The sequence below is a fragment of the Paecilomyces variotii genome (assembly GCF_004022145.1).
Source record: "Paecilomyces variotii strain CBS 101075 chromosome Unknown C8Q69scaffold_16, whole genome shotgun sequence".
In the NCBI taxonomy this organism is placed as follows: Eukaryota; Fungi; Ascomycota; class Eurotiomycetes; order Eurotiales; family Thermoascaceae; genus Paecilomyces; species Paecilomyces variotii.
Genome location: NW_021167155.1, coordinates 184,718 through 202,455, shown reverse-complemented (window position 1 = coordinate 202,455; position 17,738 = coordinate 184,718). Strand labels below are relative to the sequence as shown.

The 17,738-nt window shown below is 47.8% G+C and overlaps 8 protein-coding genes across 8 annotated transcripts; 3 read left to right on the top strand and 5 right to left on the bottom strand.

Annotated features, from left to right (window-relative positions):
• Positions 1 to 629: 629 nt before the first annotated feature.
• Positions 630 to 2,488, bottom strand: C8Q69DRAFT_448181 (hypothetical protein; the record flags this gene model as incomplete). The annotated part of the gene is made up of 4 exons (XM_028629273.1): positions 630 to 1,802; positions 1,857 to 2,000; positions 2,067 to 2,313; positions 2,421 to 2,488. 4 exons carry the CDS (start codon positions 2,486 to 2,488, stop codon positions 630 to 632), a joined length of 1,632 nt encoding a protein of 543 aa, XP_028481490.1.
• Positions 2,489 to 3,505: 1,017 nt separating this feature from the next.
• On the bottom strand, positions 3,506 to 5,620 carry C8Q69DRAFT_408766 (hypothetical protein; the record flags this gene model as incomplete). The annotated part of the gene is made up of 1 exon (XM_028628216.1): positions 3,506 to 5,620. One exon carries the CDS (start codon positions 5,618 to 5,620, stop codon positions 3,506 to 3,508), a length of 2,115 nt encoding a protein of 704 aa, XP_028481489.1.
• Positions 5,621 to 5,988: 368 nt separating this feature from the next.
• On the bottom strand, positions 5,989 to 6,826 carry C8Q69DRAFT_501800 (hypothetical protein; the record flags this gene model as incomplete). The annotated part of the gene is made up of 3 exons (XM_028632373.1): positions 6,439 to 6,826; positions 6,073 to 6,370; positions 5,989 to 6,006 (listed from the first exon to the last, which is right to left on the bottom strand). Exons 1-3 carry the CDS (start codon positions 6,498 to 6,500, stop codon positions 5,989 to 5,991), a joined length of 378 nt encoding a protein of 125 aa, XP_028481488.1. The 5' UTR covers positions 6,501 to 6,826.
• Positions 6,827 to 6,948: 122 nt separating this feature from the next.
• C8Q69DRAFT_481246 (hypothetical protein) lies at positions 6,949 to 8,381 on the top strand. Its single transcript, XM_028631591.1, has one exon. It carries the CDS (start codon positions 7,102 to 7,104, stop codon positions 8,284 to 8,286), a length of 1,185 nt encoding a protein of 394 aa, XP_028481487.1. The 5' UTR covers positions 6,949 to 7,101; the 3' UTR covers positions 8,287 to 8,381.
• Positions 8,382 to 10,186: 1,805 nt separating this feature from the next.
• C8Q69DRAFT_510612 (glycosyl transferase family protein) lies at positions 10,187 to 11,269 on the top strand (the record flags this gene model as incomplete). The annotated part of the gene is made up of 3 exons (XM_028633202.1): positions 10,187 to 10,220; positions 10,280 to 10,715; positions 10,765 to 11,269. The coding sequence occupies 3 exons, from the start codon at positions 10,187 to 10,189 to the stop codon at positions 11,267 to 11,269; spliced, it is 975 nt and encodes a 324-aa protein (XP_028481486.1).
• Positions 11,270 to 11,675: 406 nt separating this feature from the next.
• C8Q69DRAFT_481241 (putative ARS binding protein Abp2) lies at positions 11,676 to 14,582 on the top strand. Its single transcript, XM_028631590.1, has 2 exons — positions 11,676 to 12,709; positions 12,760 to 14,582. The coding sequence occupies exons 1-2, from the start codon at positions 12,062 to 12,064 to the stop codon at positions 14,410 to 14,412; spliced, it is 2,301 nt and encodes a 766-aa protein (XP_028481485.1). The 5' UTR covers positions 11,676 to 12,061; the 3' UTR covers positions 14,413 to 14,582.
• Positions 14,583 to 14,639: 57 nt separating this feature from the next.
• On the bottom strand, positions 14,640 to 15,948 carry C8Q69DRAFT_118072 (hypothetical protein). Its single transcript, XM_028625178.1, has 4 exons — positions 15,816 to 15,948; positions 15,640 to 15,752; positions 15,506 to 15,558; positions 14,640 to 15,436 (listed from the first exon to the last, which is right to left on the bottom strand). Exons 2-4 carry the CDS (start codon positions 15,709 to 15,711, stop codon positions 15,058 to 15,060), a joined length of 504 nt encoding a protein of 167 aa, XP_028481484.1. The 5' UTR covers positions 15,712 to 15,752; positions 15,816 to 15,948; the 3' UTR covers positions 14,640 to 15,057.
• A 606-nt stretch (positions 15,949 to 16,554) lies between these two features.
• On the bottom strand, positions 16,555 to 17,203 carry C8Q69DRAFT_531135 (hypothetical protein; the record flags this gene model as incomplete). The annotated part of the gene is made up of 2 exons (XM_028633744.1): positions 16,555 to 17,004; positions 17,090 to 17,203. The coding sequence occupies 2 exons, from the start codon at positions 17,201 to 17,203 to the stop codon at positions 16,555 to 16,557; spliced, it is 564 nt and encodes a 187-aa protein (XP_028481483.1).
• Between the last annotated feature and the right edge of the window lie 535 nt (positions 17,204 to 17,738).

Below are 17,738 nucleotides of genomic sequence, written 5' to 3'. Positions count from 1 at the left end.
CGATTTCTTCAGAGTGAGGTCAGACGGTTCTAGTAACCCTGCTGCGAGTATGGTACTTCACTTTAATGATAGTGTTAGGGCGAGGGATAATGATTTTGTCTCTTGCTGTTGGATCTTGCGATACTTGGTCTTATATTGCTTATCAGTTATAGTTTCTTTTAAAGGTTAAGATTTAGTAAATGTTGATAAAACAGGTTTAATAATTTGATCTATAAGCCTTTTAGTTATCCTTGGAGTGGAGTGACAAATATATACAGTAATCCAATATGTGATACCAAACTACGACTTAGAAGCACCGATGAAGAAAGTGCGTTTTGAGCAACTCTACAGACTTAACTAGGGATGAGGATCTAGTGTTAGCTAATACACGACTGTGACAGACTAACTAAATATTCGAATACAAATTGATATGAATTGCCCAATCTTGACATGCAGGTAAAGTACTGAATGGGTCGTGAGGTTCGTAAGATACATATTTCTCATATCTGGATAACTCGATCTGGTCTATAGTTGGGGGTTTGATGGATTCAAGATGGGATGCTTGTTTGATTAAATGACACATTTCATGACTGAACTTATTTGGGTATATAGGAAAACGTTCACACATAGGGAAGAAAACATTCTTGGGTTTATCTTCCAGGGCCGAAAGCCCCGTAGGGGGATGGCTGGCGATAGCCCGTTGCGGATGTCCAAGGGCCGCTCACGAATTGAGGGTCGTAAATGGCGGAGCGCGACTGCGCTGGATCTGGTCCTGACCACTGGCCTGCAGCGGTGTATGGCGGGCGTGAATATTGTTGGAAGGACCCTTGCGGGTTCACAGATCCAGGCGGCATGTTGTATCCAGGGACACGACCCATCTGGTCGCTTGCAGGGCGTGGGTATTGTCGAGGATCAAATTGGGGACCGAACTGGTCAAGCTGTGACGCTCCCGGTGCGCCTTGTAGACCGAAGGGTCCAGCTGTTGGGAATTGAGCACCATAAGGAGGCACGGTCACAGGCGGACCGGTCACACCGGGACGACCTACATTGTACGGGCTTCCCTGGTCAGAAAGTCCATAAGGGCCTGGTGGATATTGGCCATACGGGTTCTGACCCGGCAGTTGCCCAAATTGCCCGAAGGCGCTCTGTCCATACTGAGCCTGTTGCGGTGCGTTTGGAAAACCAGGAGGCGCATTCTGCGGAAACGGTCCCAGGCCAGGAGGGGCCATCGTAGTTTGCGGGAATGGCCCCAAAGCTTGGGTGGCGGCATATTGTGACACTGAGAACCCTGCGGAGGACAATGCTTGATTGGGACTGATTGAAGGGGCTTGTGAACTCAAGACAGATAAATTCTGCTGCCCCTGTGAATATCCGCTAAGGTCGTTTGCACTCCCATTTTCAGCCAAGGCGGGATTAGAGGATTCAAGTCCTGGTTGCGAGCGTGTCTGCGTCACTTGCTGCTCCGGAGATTGCAAAGCAAAGGGACTTCCCCCCTGCGCTTGAGTGGTAGCAGCTCCTGCCTGAAACGGGCTTGGTCCGCCAGAGGATGTTACTGCAGCTGCCATTTGATCCTGCGTCTGCGTCGGAACTTGTGTGAACGGGGACGACAAGCTTCCTTGAGCGTCAACCCCGAAGTGTTGCTGGAAACCAAGTCTAGATGCGCCCTGCATGCCTGCGAATTGACCAGGGCTGCCTGACTGGGGATGAGGAAACATTCCCGCGGCCGATTGTACATGACCGCCACTTTGATACTGCGACGGACTCCCAGTGTACGGGCCAGTTTGCCCCGTCGACATGTAGCCATAGGGATTCTGCTGAGGATTCTATATCACCCTTAGTCAAAGCTGAAAACATATTGTTCATCCATCTCCTCATACCTGATGTTGTGCGAGATAACCAGGTAGACCCGGCTGTCCACCAACTTTGTCCTGGGGGCCATAGTTCGGCATCCGCCCCAGCATCCCCATGGCCATTTGCGACAATCCAGTCTGATGAGCGCCCCCGGGGGAGCCAAAGAAGCTCTACAGAATATCAGCTTCATTCATTCGCCTGCACGGCACATAAAAATAACGAGCGCATCCGCATACGGAATATCCAGCCCTGTCGGCTCCGCCGTAGACGCCCTCCGCCCCAAATCCTCTTGCGCCCATGCCAGTAGGAGGGCTATTTGTCTGAGGCCTCGACGACGGTGCCCGCGAAGGCCCTGTTCCCGTAGACGTCGGCGTCGTGGACGGCGTGAGGATCACTGGCTCTGTGGGGATCTCCCATTGTGCCTTTCCGGTAGCTCTCTGGACAAAGTACCACTTGCGTTCGACCCCTTCCCACTGGGCAAGCCTGAAGCGGACGAATTTTTTGTATCAGCATTAGAATCGCCAGCTTGAACCGTGGAACGCAAGAAGCAGAATAACTGGAGAAAACACGGAGAAGGCGGAGCGACTCACCAACCATCTGGCAACGGCGGTGGTGGGGACGACGGCCCTTCGCTGTCGAGGGGGCCGTCTTTCGCCATCTACAGCGATAAGACAAGGACAGAAAAGAAGGTCAAGCCACCGCTGAGTCTCCGCGAATTTCTGCGTCTTTTCGTGAAGAAGAAACGAGAGGACAGAATTGCCGTTCAGACTATGACTTCCAGAGTTGAAGAAGCGGCGAACTCGGTGTCCAGACTATCTGAAGAGGTCGGGCTGCTGGGAAGTTGTCGGTGGGGTCAGCAAAGCGATGCGTCGACGCCCAACGTTGTTAAGTACTTAGATGCGACTTGTCCGCCGGCGGTGAGTTGTATAGCGAGAAGTTACCGTGCAGGCACCAGAGACCAACTCAGAGGCACGGGGCAGGCGAAGAAAAGCGTTCCAAATGAGGCGATCTCTGGATCAATACGGTTCTCCCCAAAGCACAATTTGTGCCCAGCCATCCTTATCTGCGCTTATCGATCTTAGCGTGGGATGAACATGGCCTTTGTGGAGTTCTGGGCGCGGTTAAAAATATAGGTATACACTACTTTAAGACAGCCACGTCGAAAAGCTGACAAAATGAGATTGTTCTTGTGGGTTTAATATACAACTCTAGCAATTCATTCACCTTGTCCCTGTTTTAACTAAAAATTGGAAAAAGAATCTGAAAGAAACAGTCAAGAGAGGTGATGGCCATCCATATTAAACGATAACTATCTAACTAAAGAACCGCGACGGGTTATGAGTTCAGTAATCGAAAAGAGAACCCGGTCCAGCGATCACCATGACAAAACGCATTCAAATAGAGCCACCGGCCGATGCTAACCTATTAATATACCACCAGGAAACACCACCCCTCAATAATAATTGCCTTGTGACTCGAGCAGAACGCCTCCGTGCCCAACCGGTATAATCCTCGCAACACTCCAAGAGCCAGAACTCCGCGTATTCCACAAATCATACCATGAGTCTAACCATAAACAGAAGGAATGCTGTCCGTAAACTCCATGACAACATTCGCAGCTCAATAAGATGAGAACAAAAAAGAAAGAGAACAAAAGGACTCGGAAACAAGGTGATTACCACGCATGGCCGCCGCCATCAGGGTCAGGATCGTTGCCATCCCAATCTTCATCCCCACTTAACTCGTCATCGAGGAAGTCGTCCTCGTTAAATTGGGTCTCGGCCGGACGGCTGTTGTCAATGCGGATCATGACAACATCGCACATGCCCTGGACATGCTTTATCGGCGGGTCTTTCTCTCTTCCATCACGAGCAGGTGCGCAAGCGGAGTTCGACACCTGCGACCCATCCGTGTCGTGCTCCGTTTCAGCAATGTGCTGCTGAGCGATCCGAGCACTCTTGCGCTTGGATGGAGTCGGAGGGAAGTCCTGTGGCGAAGTCTCGTTCCCGTCGTGAGTGTCAGATTGCCGGTGCTGGTCCTCTGCAGTAGTTGTTGATTTGGCCAGTGTCCGGAGGGCAGGATCAGGAGGAGGGCTTCTTCTGAGAAAGACGCTCTCAAGTTTTCCGATCCATCTCTCACGGAAGTTGGCCCGGTCGCGCCAGCCTATTTTTAAGATGGCACTGATTACCAGCTTTCTCAAATCCTTCAGGTCAGGAGCGGATTCGATAAGGGAAGTGAAGAAAGCTTCTGCTATGAAATCATCCCACTTGCGGAGATGGATCAGTTCGATCTCCTGCAGAGTTGGTGGCCAAGTGGGAATCTCCGAAGGGCCAAGGAGCTGCTTGAAATGGGGCTCGTTGTCGTGGTAGCTCGACCAGTCATGAATGGAGAGATCCATCTTGAATCTCACCAGCTGTTTGCAGTACTGGGCTAGGTTGACGGCAAAGGACATGTTGAGATGGCGATTGTGGCTCAGTGTTAATTCACGAAGATTGTGGCCATGGGTCGCAAGGAACGGGATGAAATTCGATGTTGCCACATCGTCGCAGTTATCAATGGTCAAGGATGTCAGTGTCGACGGTAGATTGGACAGAAGGATCTCATTGACGATAGAACATTCAACGAACTCAAGGCGCCGCAGTTCAGGAAGTTCTTTCAAGGCTGTAGCCAGGACCATTTCCCTCGAGTTTGACGGATCCTCGTCCTCAGAGTAACTGAGATGCAACATCCTGACTTCGCGCAGGCTATGAAAAGCGGGTTCTCGATGGTTTCCCAATATGAGCGGCACCAGGCGGTCGGACTCCATGAAGCGTGCGTTCCAGTCCCAGCTCCGAAGATGTATCCCGGACTGGTTCAGGGTCACAAAGAGATTGCCTGGATATGTCCATTTTGACGCCGGGATCTGCCAGGGTGGAAGTCCGACCAGACAGTCATCCTTGTGGTACAGCTGCAGTTTTCTCAGCTGAGGCGTCCTTTGGATGAGACTCGTCAGATCAAAATAGCCCAAAGCCGGACCACTCTTGTAAACAAGAAGACTTTCCGCATCTACATGCAACTCCTTGACCTTGGAAACGTAGTTCGTGGACAGCGATTCCTGAGGCTCCCACAACAGGCTCAATAAACCATGGCTCTTCGCAGCGGGCAGAAGAGCAGGCGAATGATATAGCGCAGCTAGTGCAGGCTCATGGAAAGCACGACATAGACGAGCCACCGCAGCCAGCCATGATACGGAGCTGTTTCGAGTTGCAGTCTGCTTATCCACCAGTGGATAGGACGCGTAGTAGAAGATGTCAAAGAGGATGTGGTAGGGCAAGGTCTGCCAAGGAGGTATCGTGCCAGATCCGACAAAGGGAAACTCTTCTATCTCCGTCTTCTTGCGCTTCTTCAGAGGGTCTCCTATCCGTTTTCTTTTCCTGCTCGACGATGTCTTCGATGACCTGGTGTTGGAACTGCGGGTCCTAGGCGCACTGCGTCGAGGACGGGAGGGTGCATGGCCATTTGTGGTCGCTTCGACGGTGACTGTTTCTTCAGATTCCCCATCTTCATCGTGGCTTTGTTCCGTGCTTGATTCCCGGTACGTGCGTGGCACCCGGTCTGGACGTCGCGGGCGCAGTGAGAGAGACGAGTTGCCCGGGAACTCTTGGTCCTCATATGACGATGATGAGTTGTCGTTGTCATCCGAATTCGAACTGCTCTCCTGATAAGTCTGCACGCGCATGCGACTCGACCTAAGAGGGCGCGATGATCTCGAGGAGCGGCGTGCTGGTGGAGAGTGCAGAGAAGGTGCCATAGCGGGCGCCCTGTGATCAGAAAGTCGAGGGTAGAGGGGCTGACAGCGACATGGTACCGCTGGGTCTCGGCAGTCACGGACTCAAACAGAAGGTGTCCAGAAGGTAGCCTTGTAAATCACTTGTAAGAAGAAGGCCAGTTGAAGGAGGATATAATCGAGTACGAAAGAGAATCGGGGACTGCGTCACTCACTTGTTCGATGTGGTGTGGTGAGGTTGGTTATCGATAAGGAAGATGATTATGTAAGATGAATAATACAACGGTAATTTATACACGGTAATTTATACACGGTAATTTATACACGGTAATTTATACACGGTAATTTATACACGGTAATTTATACACGGTAATAGCCCTTCTTGGCGAAGATTACGCCAAGAAGTTCAACTATTTCCAAAACAGTAAGCCTGATCTTCTGCATAGCAAAACGCAATAATTAATATTCAAACTTACCTCATCCTCTTCGTCCTCCTCATCCACCTCCACCCGTGGCTTTTTGGCCTTGGGGGCCGCCGAGGTCGCGGATGCAGGCCGCTTACCTTTATTATTGCCGTTGCCTTCCCCACGGTCGTATGTGATCTGGGTGCCGTCCTTGACAAGATGTTTAAAACAATAATTGCCAACATCCCTATTTTCGGTTGCAATTTTTTTGTCTTCGCATCTGGTATTCGTCCCCCGCCGATCATCACACTGTATCTGATCCCCTTCTTTTCTACACCCGCAGGTGTAGACGAGCTGTATTCGTTTGCACCTATATAGATATAACACTTCCATTAGCAGGTGTTATAATCCATATTTATCAGATCCTGTAATACGTACATCTTGTTTTGACTTTCCTGTGGCGAGAACCATCGATATTTAATTAGCTCCGCGGCGGACATTAAACAACCGTATCAGGGCCACTGAACTTACCTGGTGCTGTACGTGTGAATACTGAACTACAAGGAGAGACGTTGACAGTAGTACGCCTTTTAATGGAATGGAAGCATTAAACGTGCCTTCCATAGTTCGTACAACGCGGTTTACTGTTTCCTGAGACAGAATCGGTCTATCTCTGGGAGGCACTACCCTAATACGAGCTTGCCCAAGTTCATCGAGACCGTCAGTGAAGCTTACGCAGAATTGTGATTAATCAAGGAGGAATCCATTTTCAGACGTCTACTTTTGGTAAAAACGGAGATGCAGGACCTGATGGCCAATCTACTAAGGAACTAGATTACATAAAATTCCCAAAGAATACGATAATAATGTCATTCACTCTTCAGATATCTCCTCTATTGAGTGGATTACTGAACTACGTCTCCCTATATATCATCCGCCGATAAATGCTGGGGGTCGGATTAGGTTTTTGGATTGTTGCCTAGGAACAGTGCTCATTATAATGACGTACATGAGTTGTATCAAGAAGTAACTGTGAAGTATATAGCTTCAGCATCGTAATTCTTATAACAGCTTAAATATTGTTCATGAATTGCAGAAACAATGGCCTCAGGCCTTGCGTATTGCATCGACGAAGAGGATGCATGGATGCTGAATCTGTCTGCCTGGTCAGAAATGATAGATACACGAAACAGGAGCTATGGCACGGACATTGTACATGGAGTTGTTTTGTCTCCTAACAGGCAACGAAAAGCATCACTTGGAAATCTGAAGGCCTTCCCAAGAGAGATCCTCGATGAAGTTTTGATGTTTCTCGACCTGGATGCACTTCGTGCCGTACGTCAACTCAACAGGACATACTTTTCGGTAGCGACCAATCTTCCTGCATATAAGATTCTTCGAGAACATGCTTCTGAAGTGCTCCAGATCATGCACATGACACGGACAGCGCGCTTCTTCAACATTTATCGCATATTCGATGAATTTTGCCAGCCATACTGCCGCACATGTGGCGATTTCGGACCTTGTGTTTTTCTCATGGACTTTACCCGATGTTGCGTTTATTGTCTGAAGTTCAGAGAGAGTTACATACTGGTATCGCTTTTCGATGCATCCGTACAATATTGTCTGTCTGTGAGCGATACAAAAGAGCTTGTCACTATATATACTATTCCGGGAAGGTATGGCAATGCGAGAGACGTCAGGCAGCGACGGCGTCTTGTTAGGCTACAGGATATCCTGACTTTAGCCACAAAGATCCACGGAAGTATTGAAGAGAGCATTGAAGCTGCTTCAACATATCGCGATGACTTGTCGAGATGGCACTTTGATGCTGTGGCTGATTGGCAAAAACAAAATGCCGGCGAAACCTCAACTGCAATTGATGAGCTCGAGAATTGCAGACAGCATAGCAGAAGACCTCGTTTCCCGAGAGAATTAAAAGTGCCTTCTTTGGAGAGTGGGAATAGCGACTACCCTGCCTTTATGGCTTCAGCGCATTTCCCAGTTTGGGATCCCAGCAAGAGAGTGATCCAGAAGGGTCTCTATTGCTCGGCATGTTCATTTGTCCCCGGCTCATTCTATTCTTCTAGCAAGCAAAAGCACAGGGCCATACTTCGTGCATATACAATCGAGCAGCTACCCCAGCATTTCCTCGAATGCGAAGCAGCTAAGGTATGGGACAGGCGCCGATGCTACAGGTGCTGGTCCCCTGCACCCCCACCAATAAAGGGTGATCCATTTCTCGTGCAGGCTGACGGCACGTTTAAGAAAGATGCTCCTATATAAAGCCGAAGTTAATATATATGTCAAGGTAAACTAATTGGATAATTTTTTGGCGTACAAAGCAAACGCCAGGTGATCTGTTAATCATCCGTTTGCGGCAGATTCTTTGAATCCTGATTACACTGGATTACTACTTGATTACTAAATCACTAGGATCTAGATTCTTTGTATGCTAGAGATAAATATGGGATCAAATCCCCCTAGATCTAGAGTCAAGCAAGCAATTCAGATCCTGCTTCCGTGCTCTTTAGGATTCGAAATAATTCTTGTTTTCTCCCATATGGGAACAATCTCTTTCTCATCTGTCTGTTATCCGTAGTGGATCATCGAAACTGTAAGCGGGAGCAAGAAACGGACGCTCGTCGTATATGTCCTTGCTTGACTCCAGTACTAAGGGGAGTTGAACCCATGTTTGTCTCCTGTAGCATCCAAACAATTTAGATCCTATTGATCTAGTAGGTTCTATCCTATGGATCGAAATCGAATATCAAGAAACCTGCGGCAAACGGATGATATGACAGGATCACCTGGACGTACCCCGACAAATTTGAACGTGGGCGGGTAACTAATACGGGACATATTATTCATACTTACTCCTGCATTGAGATACGTGCCTATCCTTCAATATTTTCATTTCGAAGTAGAATGCACAGTTCTAAGCTATTGCTATTGGCAGATGGAAGCAGTTTTCAAAAGAGATTCAATTACCGTAACATCACATGAATCGCGTCATACGCGAACTGTGTAAATAAATTAATAAAAGGTTATTTTAATTCTGAAGGCACGCCATTGACACTACTCTCTTTTACTCTTGACTACGTATACAATGCCAAGTTCAACAACTCCAATAGAAGTCCAATAATGGTATACACGACGTACGTATCCTGATATCCCGAGTATGTGAGATGGGCTTTTACTAATGGAAATGCTCCGTTTAGGTGCAAACAGATAATCCTTGTGTATACGTGCGGCTGCAGAAAAAATACCGAACAGATCCAATGTGAGGGTCGGAAGGGCACCAATACAAGATGCAAGAATAAAGATATCGTGAATGAGAATAGAAGCATCGGAAATTATTGCTTCAAGCATCTAGTGAAGGCATCTGCCACATCAGCATATTCATCCCTGAACGGGCCATGGAAGCCGCATGACGGGACCAACGAGGAATAAAACAGCATGGGTCCGTCAGCTAGGTTGATTCAAATATGACCGTGCTTTCGTGCCTTCAGGATTCGACAAAGTCATTGGGATGACAGGTTCATGGATATGGGAGAGTCAACGGGGTGGTATCATGTTATAATCACTTTCAACCATCTTAACGAGGAGAATCGGTGCCTACTTTACACGACTCTTCACCTTTGCCAGTGTAGTAACTTCATGCACTACCACGTGGCTCATTTGTCACTACAGCGCACTGGTGAATTGAAAGATTAATTGGCTCGTAGCAGCGTTCACAGCGCTCTTCATTTTGCTTTGCTGCGCTCAGCGGAATAACTAGTAAGATAGTTTGTTGATCTGTGTAGTTGAAGCTCGGGTCGAAACTCAAAATGGCCCTTTTCTCGAAGGTCATAATGATAAGTATTATTATTTTCGTGGCTGGCTGGGTTGTGGAGACGAAGCCCTGTGGGTCTTGTACACAGTCTGAAAACCCACAGTAGGTAATTATTATCCCTAAATTCCAGAATATAGATACTGTAGTTGCCTTCCGCTTATCGGGCTTATACAAGACCGTTCTGTGTGCAGCACGACTAGTTCGAGGTGGATGGGTGCAATAGCAGCCCATTGGGAGTCCAGGCGGCTGTTCCTTGTTTCTGCTCACATTCACAAGCCAATATATATTTCCTAGAAGGAAATGGGAGGGATATGGTCTGGCTACCAAAATGACTCATCCAATCGTGGAGCGATGACCTCCGATGCTAACCAGGAGTCGAAAAGGGGTACCTTGATTATTTGTCCGAATCTCCATATAGCGATGTTGTTACTGACCATTGTTCAGTATGGGCCAGTTTGATCACTCATGAGGAATACCTGCCTGGTCTTTTGACGCTGGACTACTCCCTTCAGCTCGCGGGGAGTAAATATCCACTGCTCGCGTTGTATACAGATACGGTCCCGGAAACAGTATTAGCCGCATTAGATGCGCGCAAGATCGCACGGCGAAAGGTGCCGCTTCTAAAGCCTTCAGGAAGCAAAGAGTTCAAGAACGATGCTCGTTTCATGGATACCTGGACGAAACTCTCTGCATTTTCATTGGTTGACTTTGATCGGGTTGTTTTGTTGGACAGTGACATGCTAGTCCGTCGCAATCTGGATGAACTTATAATTTTGGATCTGGATCCCCCTTCACTCGGCGGAGATGGTCAACGCGTCTTTGCTGCCAGCCATGCATGCTGCTGTAACCCACTCAAGAAAGAGCATTATCCTCCGGACTGGTATGGATCCTAGTCACTATGACAATCCGATAAGCTAATTGATCGTCAGGATACCGAGTAATTGCGCATTTACCATGCAACATCAAACACCAGAAAAGGCACAGATAGAAGGGCCCCCCATTTCCTCTGGTCTCGGGATGCTAAATGGCGGCCTGTTGGTGATCAATCCATCGATGGGAACATATAGCAAGATAACGAAGGCGATCGACACGCCGGAATTGACATGTAAGTATGACTTCCCTGACCAAGATCTACTAGCCGATATCTTCACGGGAAGATGGGTGGCACTGCCGTACACGTATAATGCACTTAAGACCCTTCGATGGAAGAACGTGCATGATACTATTTGGCGGGATGATGAAGTCAAGGTCGTGCATTACATCTTTGCAGACAAGCCATGGAAAAATCAACCCGCAAGTCTAAGAGGAAGTGAAAGTACCGGTATGAGACAGGCATGGGAAGAATCCAATGCGATTTTGTATAGTTGGTGGTGGGACGTGAATAAGAAGAGGCAACGGGCCGAACAGGATAGAGGTATTCTTGATAATTTCTAAAAACACAATGGAAGATATGATAAAAGAAGGCCACTGTAACAGACATATAGAACAGTATATAGTTAAGTTACATATCGAAACGCTTTTACAAACCTTAGCCGATGGTGTGTGTTTGTCAGAGCTTAGAGTAACTAGCAATGGCTATCCAAGATCAGGCTGGATGATATACACTATTGAAAATATTAGCCTTTTTTGTTATCGCACCAAGGAGCAGCAGATATTGTTACATGACATTTTGGCCTTATGAACCGTCCGGTTTCAATAATATCAATAATAATAATACTCTGCGTGGGCGCCTGATGATTTGCCAGCCCGCGGACCGAGCCCTGTTGACCCAAGAAGGCATCGCTCATGTCCTAAAATAGCAACACGAGCAGCTACCCCTCTTGCATCTCAGGAGCTGCCAACAGCTTCAGCTGCACTTAGTCTTTGGCTATGCGATGGAGCTGGAGAACTCCTTGTGCCTTCATCATTCGAATACCGAATCCAAACGATGAGAAATGCTCTTCGATTATTTTGCTCCACATTTATCAATCAAATTCATTTGGCGCTCACCCGTTAGCTTCAGGCCTGTCTACATGTCGCAAAGTTACTGCTATTCCCAGTGACCCACTCATATTCTGCTCTATATTGTGGATTTATTTTGTCTGCTATTATAACGATTTGATGTGGACGATAATGAAATGCTTGTGATGCACGCTGAAACGGTTTCCGGATAGCCATTGCTGTTGTGCAAGTCCCGGCGCCCGCCATCATTAACTACCATCATTAACATCCCAAGACTCGCCGGGCATGGAAAGTCAGTATCCTGATTCTGCTCATAATACAGCAGAACATGGAGGGCCACCGCGAAGCCAGGCGCCATTCGACCAATACGCCAGGTATTCCTTGAGTTTCGATTCATCTGTACGGAGTGTCTCACCGTCTGGCGCTCGCAGCAGATCGAGAGTTTCTATTTCTCCATCTATACAACCTAGAAATATCCCACCACACTTTCAATCACCCCCAAGAACAAATTTGTTACAGGCTGTCACCCCCATTCGAGAATCAGGTCCTTCCATGTCTCCACCTCTATTCGACGGCACATCTCGTCCCAACCACGCAAATGAGTCATTGCGATCCGACAATTCTCGACTTCTGCCATCTCCCGAATTCAGTGATCAAACCATGGACGATGCATATATTGCATTTATTCTGTATTGCAATCCCAGTGTCCCGTCATCGGTGGACACATCTGAACTGCGTCGGGTCTTTCGATCACCACCACGGAGTGACGGAAAGAGTTTCAGCGTCTTTACGTTATGGGAACTCATTGTGAAGCTGGATAAGAAAGAGCTGAAGACGTGGATTCAGTTGGCCACTGAGTTGGGAGTGGAGCCACCTTCCGCGGAAAAGAAGCAGAGTACTCAAAAGGTACAGCAGTATGCGGTCCGGCTAAAGGTACGTCCATCCAAGTAAATTGTCAGCGAGCTATGATTAATTTCGAATAGCGATGGATGCGAGCAATGCACATTGATGCGTTTTTTGAATACTGTCTTGGTCACCCCCACAGCTATTACACTCAGATTCCTTCCGACAGAATGCCCAGTGAAAGTCGAGATGGCGTTCCCTTAGAGGAAGATCTGGCCTTGACGTCTCTTCTGCCTGAGTGGAAACCTAAACGCGGTAGAAGGAAGGCAGAAGATAGTGAGGGCTCAAGGACGCCTAAAAGACCGATGTTGGACACTTCCATGGCTGGATTGCATAGCGTTGACATTTCCAGTCATGCTGCAAATTTCCCGCATAGTGCTATCCCATTCAGCGCTTTCCCAGGGGACATCGATGCGACAGATCCATGGGTAGTGGCATCACCATTTCCTCATCATCGTTCGAATACCGGCCTGGCAATAGACCAGAGCCAAGACTTCCGGTGGAGGCCATTTGAACGGCATACGTCTCCTGCCGCCTATCCACATTCGGCTATACTTCCAGCTAACCGCCATGCATCGGAGGAGTTCATGGCGGTGGAACCTCGATCAGCCGTGATACCTGCATCGGCAGAGAGGAACCACACGCGAAGGCGACATGGACCTGCAATTTCCTCGGCATGGTCAACTCATGGGAATTCTCCAAGGAAAACTCGTGGCAGGCCACCAAATAAAGCGACCACATCATCTGGACAGTTCTCTTCCTTCCAAGTCGACACTGGGCCGATTGTTTCCTCCTTTGCTGAGACTCCAGTCGCTCGTTCGTCACCGGCTCTAGCCCCGCAGAATGGGAATGACACAGGCAGATCCTCCAGCCCGCCCCAGAGACAACCCCTTCCCCAGCAGCCGATTTCAAAGGCAACAAAGCTCCAGTTACAAGTTCCCCAGCTCCCAAGCGGCCCTGTTCGACTTGCAACGCCTCCCACCCTCTTGATAAATGGGGTGGACAGTGCATCGGGTAGTCCCGCCGCCGACAAATATAGCACTAATGGCTCCGTTGCAAGCACACCACGTTATGGGACAGTTCGAAGTAAATCAGACGCTGAAACGGATGGCGAGCAGCCATCACGGAGAGTATACATAGACAGCTTGGTCAAGCTCTTCAGCCGTCGCCTGCTTCACGGCAAACTTGTTGGTCGCTCCGCTCCCCTAACTAGCGAAGAGGCCACCGATATGGCCGAATCTGTGGTTAAGAAATTAAGTTCTTCTTTTTTTGGAATTAACCCAGACTCCATGTCACTGTTGTGTGCTGTGCACCTTGGAATTGGAGGCCAATGTATGAACTATGGCTCATGTGGGCCGTTGACAGTGAAGATGCAGCCGAACACATCAACTACTGAGCCGCAAAGCAGCACTATGAATGTTCTCAGGAACTGGCACTATATCATATCGTACGAGTACTCTCCTGCCCCGGGAATTGTGATGGATACAATTTATGACAGTACCGGTGCCACGACCACAATAAAAGATACGGTGTTCCCCGACGATCTGAATGATACTACGACCATTGATGACCTCTCTCATGATGACATTGACGATGACGAAATCACAAGCTCCACGTCCGAGTCGACTTGGAAGCAGCGTTATTTGAAGCTGAAGAAACAAATGAGAAAGAAAGACCAAGCTCTCGGGCAATATAAACGAAATATTCTGCAAGCGGTCATGGGCGATATGTGACATTCAGGCGGGATCAGGAACACCATGGCAGATACGTTGGTATGATTATGGCGTTATAAGGAGGGAGGATCTTCGAGTTAGGTCTTTGCGGGTGGTACGACAGGGAGGAATCTTGTGTATGATGTACTATTTCTTTTCCTTACAGGGAATCATATTCACTTACTAGTGTGCTATGGAACTCACTTATCGTAATCGTATTTCCCGAATCACATCGCATATTCCCTTTTAGCCTTTAGTCGTACAGAATCATGGCGGAGCGATCGCATTTTTACCCCATCAAACATAGCCAGAGGGGAATACTACCAAGAGACTCGCTGGGAATGTCTAGCGGCAAATGCCACTGCGCATGTGCCCAAAATTGACTTAACTAAAGAAGTTGAGATGCTAAGAAAGAGTGCATTGGGCTAGAGTCCTTATCGGCTACCGCCAACCAGGAAAGCATCCTCGGGCAAAATTGCTAAACAATACAATATGCTCCAAGTCACAAACGACAGAGCCAAAGCCAGTTTAGACTCTCTCAAACCCAATGATTGTAAGTTGCAACAATTTGTCTTTACAGGCATCCAACGATATCGTGGTCGATCCCCACAACAAAACTCGCAAGTCATGCCAAACAAACACATTGTTAGCAGAACAGCCACACGGCTACGCGAAGAGCTCCTCCTCCTGAGAATCATCCTCGCCAGTGTTGCAGAACTGATCAAACAAGTCCTTGTCAGTGTCCTCGTCCGCCATCGCTCCCTGGCTGAGATACGCAGTGTGAGAAGGGGTATCTTTGCTTTCATTGTCAGATGGTTCCTCCTTCGGAACAACAAGCTTCTCCGCATTCTCGATCGCAGCTTTCTTGATCTTCGCCTTCTTGGACTCAGGACTGCCTCCGTTCGACTTGCGCTTAGTGGCTTTTCCCACAGTGGCACCCTTGGTCGGGGTATTGGTTTTGGAGTCGGGAGAAGCCGAAGGAGGACACGGTCCACCGTTAGGATTGATGCCGTTCGCTTTCATCATGCGCTCGTAGCGTTTGGCGCTTGTTATGCAAGTTAGTATGAACTCCATTCAACTCTAGATAGCAGATTATGGGACGGAAGCAACTTACGCCGCGCCCTTGGAGACGATTTTGCATTCTTTCGCGACTTCAGTGAAGTCAACCTGTTATGTGTCAGCGTTGTTATATGCATGAGGAATGAAATACAGCTGCAGAACTGATGTAAGATGAAAACTAGAACTGACCTTTCCATTGTTCGAGTACCTGATACAACTGAGCAGGAACTGGAGCTGCTCATCGCTGTTGGTACGAGACATGTTGATGTTTTTTTTGTTGCGTTTTCTTGCTATAGATAGACCTAGCACAAAATGTGGATCTCAGTAAATATACCAGACTGAAGTATGAAGACAGAACTGATTACCTTGGTATTTTGATCAAGCTGTGTCAGAGACTGCACTGGAATGTCCAGAGTGTAAAAGTGACCGACAGAAGAAGACAGATGATGAGGAAGAGTTCAGATATATTGTGCGTCAGGTGGCATTAATTATTTGCCGTAATGCGGTTGTGTTGTCTTTAGCTCACTCTCGCTTTGACCTGGGGGACAGTGAATACAGAGATGGCAGACAAAGGATAGCGGTGAATGAACGAGACCAATCGGATAGCAAATTGACATTCCAAGAGAAATGAGACTTGGGTTCAAGACGACATCCTGAGTCTTTTAGGATCTTCGCAGTCTCAACCTGCTAGATGCTGTTAAAGTTGCCATGTTGATATATACTTTTGTACAGAGGAAGATGAGTATGATATCAATTTATTGGTGAGTGAGATCGACTAGCTATCACAAATGACCTAGGTGCTACTGTTCGAAGATACAGCTGCATCGGAGACTGTCTACATGGACTATCTCTCCCTTGGCATCGAGCCAATATCAAGATCTCCTCCCGCTGGTGGACAAAACGTAATTTTCAATGTTTACAGCTTCCCCAAAGTGAGTGGTGACCCTCAAGCATACAGATACAGATTTCCAAGTTCCAACATAATCAGATCTCGGATACTGTCCTGTCAAGTAGACACGTCAGTTATGATCCATTGCCGGTGATGATATAATAGCAATCTACAAAACGTACCGTTCGTATTGGTCAGAATAAGTCTGACGACATCTACTCGGAGTCCGCAGTAGTCTCATCCTCAGATTCCTTCTTGACGACCTTGGTGTTGTTGCGCTTCTTGACATTCTCGACCGCGTCGTCGATAGCAGCCTGAAGGGTGTCCACATCTGTATCCTGGACGGTCTCCTTGACCGTCCTGCGGCGGCGCGGAGTCTTCGGCTTGGCAACAGCTTCGCCAGCATCGTTTGAATTGTCATCAGCAGTAGCCGGGATAGGCTCAGAGGAGACCTTCGCGCCCTTGCGAGCACGAGGCTTCCTAGGTGTCTTGACAGGGCTGGGACTGTCGATCTCGTCGCCATCGCCGGCCTTGGTGGTGACAACGCCAGAACCAGTCACGCAGTTCAGGTTAATACCGTACTTCTTGCGGAAGACACGGTATCTATTACCGACAGACTGAACGTTTGTGTAGTTCAAAGCATTGGCAACCTTGGTAAGATCGACCTGTGTGCTCCCTGATTAGTATAAATGATCATTTCCATATACAACATGGAGGCACAGAAATGAAAAGGAAAGGAAATTCTATTACATTGTGGTTGTCATCGAGACTCTTCATGCATTCGAGAGCGAACCCGAAATCGTCCCGGGGAGCGGCGCCCTCTTTGGAAAGGACAGAGTCGATGTTAGCAGTCTTGGTAGCCATGATGATCGATTTTGTCTTCGATTCTTGATGCTGAATTTGATTTTTCTATAGATGGATGGGACATTAGCTTGATCTCTCACCGTGAAAAGTGAGTTGAATCATAATATATCAACGAGGATAGTAAAGATATGATATACAGACCTGATCCTGATATGAATAATGAACCCCGAGCCTCGATATGGTTCAGGGTGTACTATCCGAGTCTTGATATCAATGAGGATGAAGGATGGAAAGGAGGAGGATGTGAGGAGGTGAGAAGAACTCTGTGTGTTGGATCAATGTTGACGTGAACCTCACACGATTGTGAGAGAAAAACAGCTCATAGGAAGTGTTCGTGGGTCAAATTCACTGCGGCGTTACGTCCGCGAAAATAACGTTACGCTGACCTAGCACTATGTATGATTGACCAGAATGTATCTTTGTGTGGTTACATGGCCATAGTAGTGATTATTGCTATGATCAAGACATAGATATAGATAGTGAACTACATTATAGTTTATACTCTCTGATGAGGATATGATATAGACTCCTAATA

Bases quoted from the DNA above. Each gene is read 5' to 3' on its own strand.
- C8Q69DRAFT_118072 (XM_028625178.1), bottom strand. From the start codon at position 15,711: ATGTCTCGTACCAACAGCGATGAGCAGCTCCAGTTCCTGCTCAGTTGT. The intron at 15,559-15,639 runs GTCAGTTCTAGT...GACACATAACAG, and splicing joins GGTACTCGAACAATGGAAAG to GTTGACTTCACTGAAGTCGC. The intron at 15,437-15,505 runs GTAAGTTGCTTC...TTGCATAACAAG, and splicing joins ATCGTCTCCAAGGGCGCGGC to CGCCAAACGCTACGAGCGCA.
- C8Q69DRAFT_481246 (XM_028631591.1), top strand. From the start codon at position 7,102: ATGGCCTCAGGCCTTGCGTATTGCATCGACGAAGAGGATGCATGGATG.
- C8Q69DRAFT_481241 (XM_028631590.1), top strand. From the start codon at position 12,062: ATGGAAAGTCAGTATCCTGATTCTGCTCATAATACAGCAGAACATGGA. The intron at 12,710-12,759 runs GTACGTCCATCC...AATTTCGAATAG, and splicing joins AGTATGCGGTCCGGCTAAAG to CGATGGATGCGAGCAATGCA.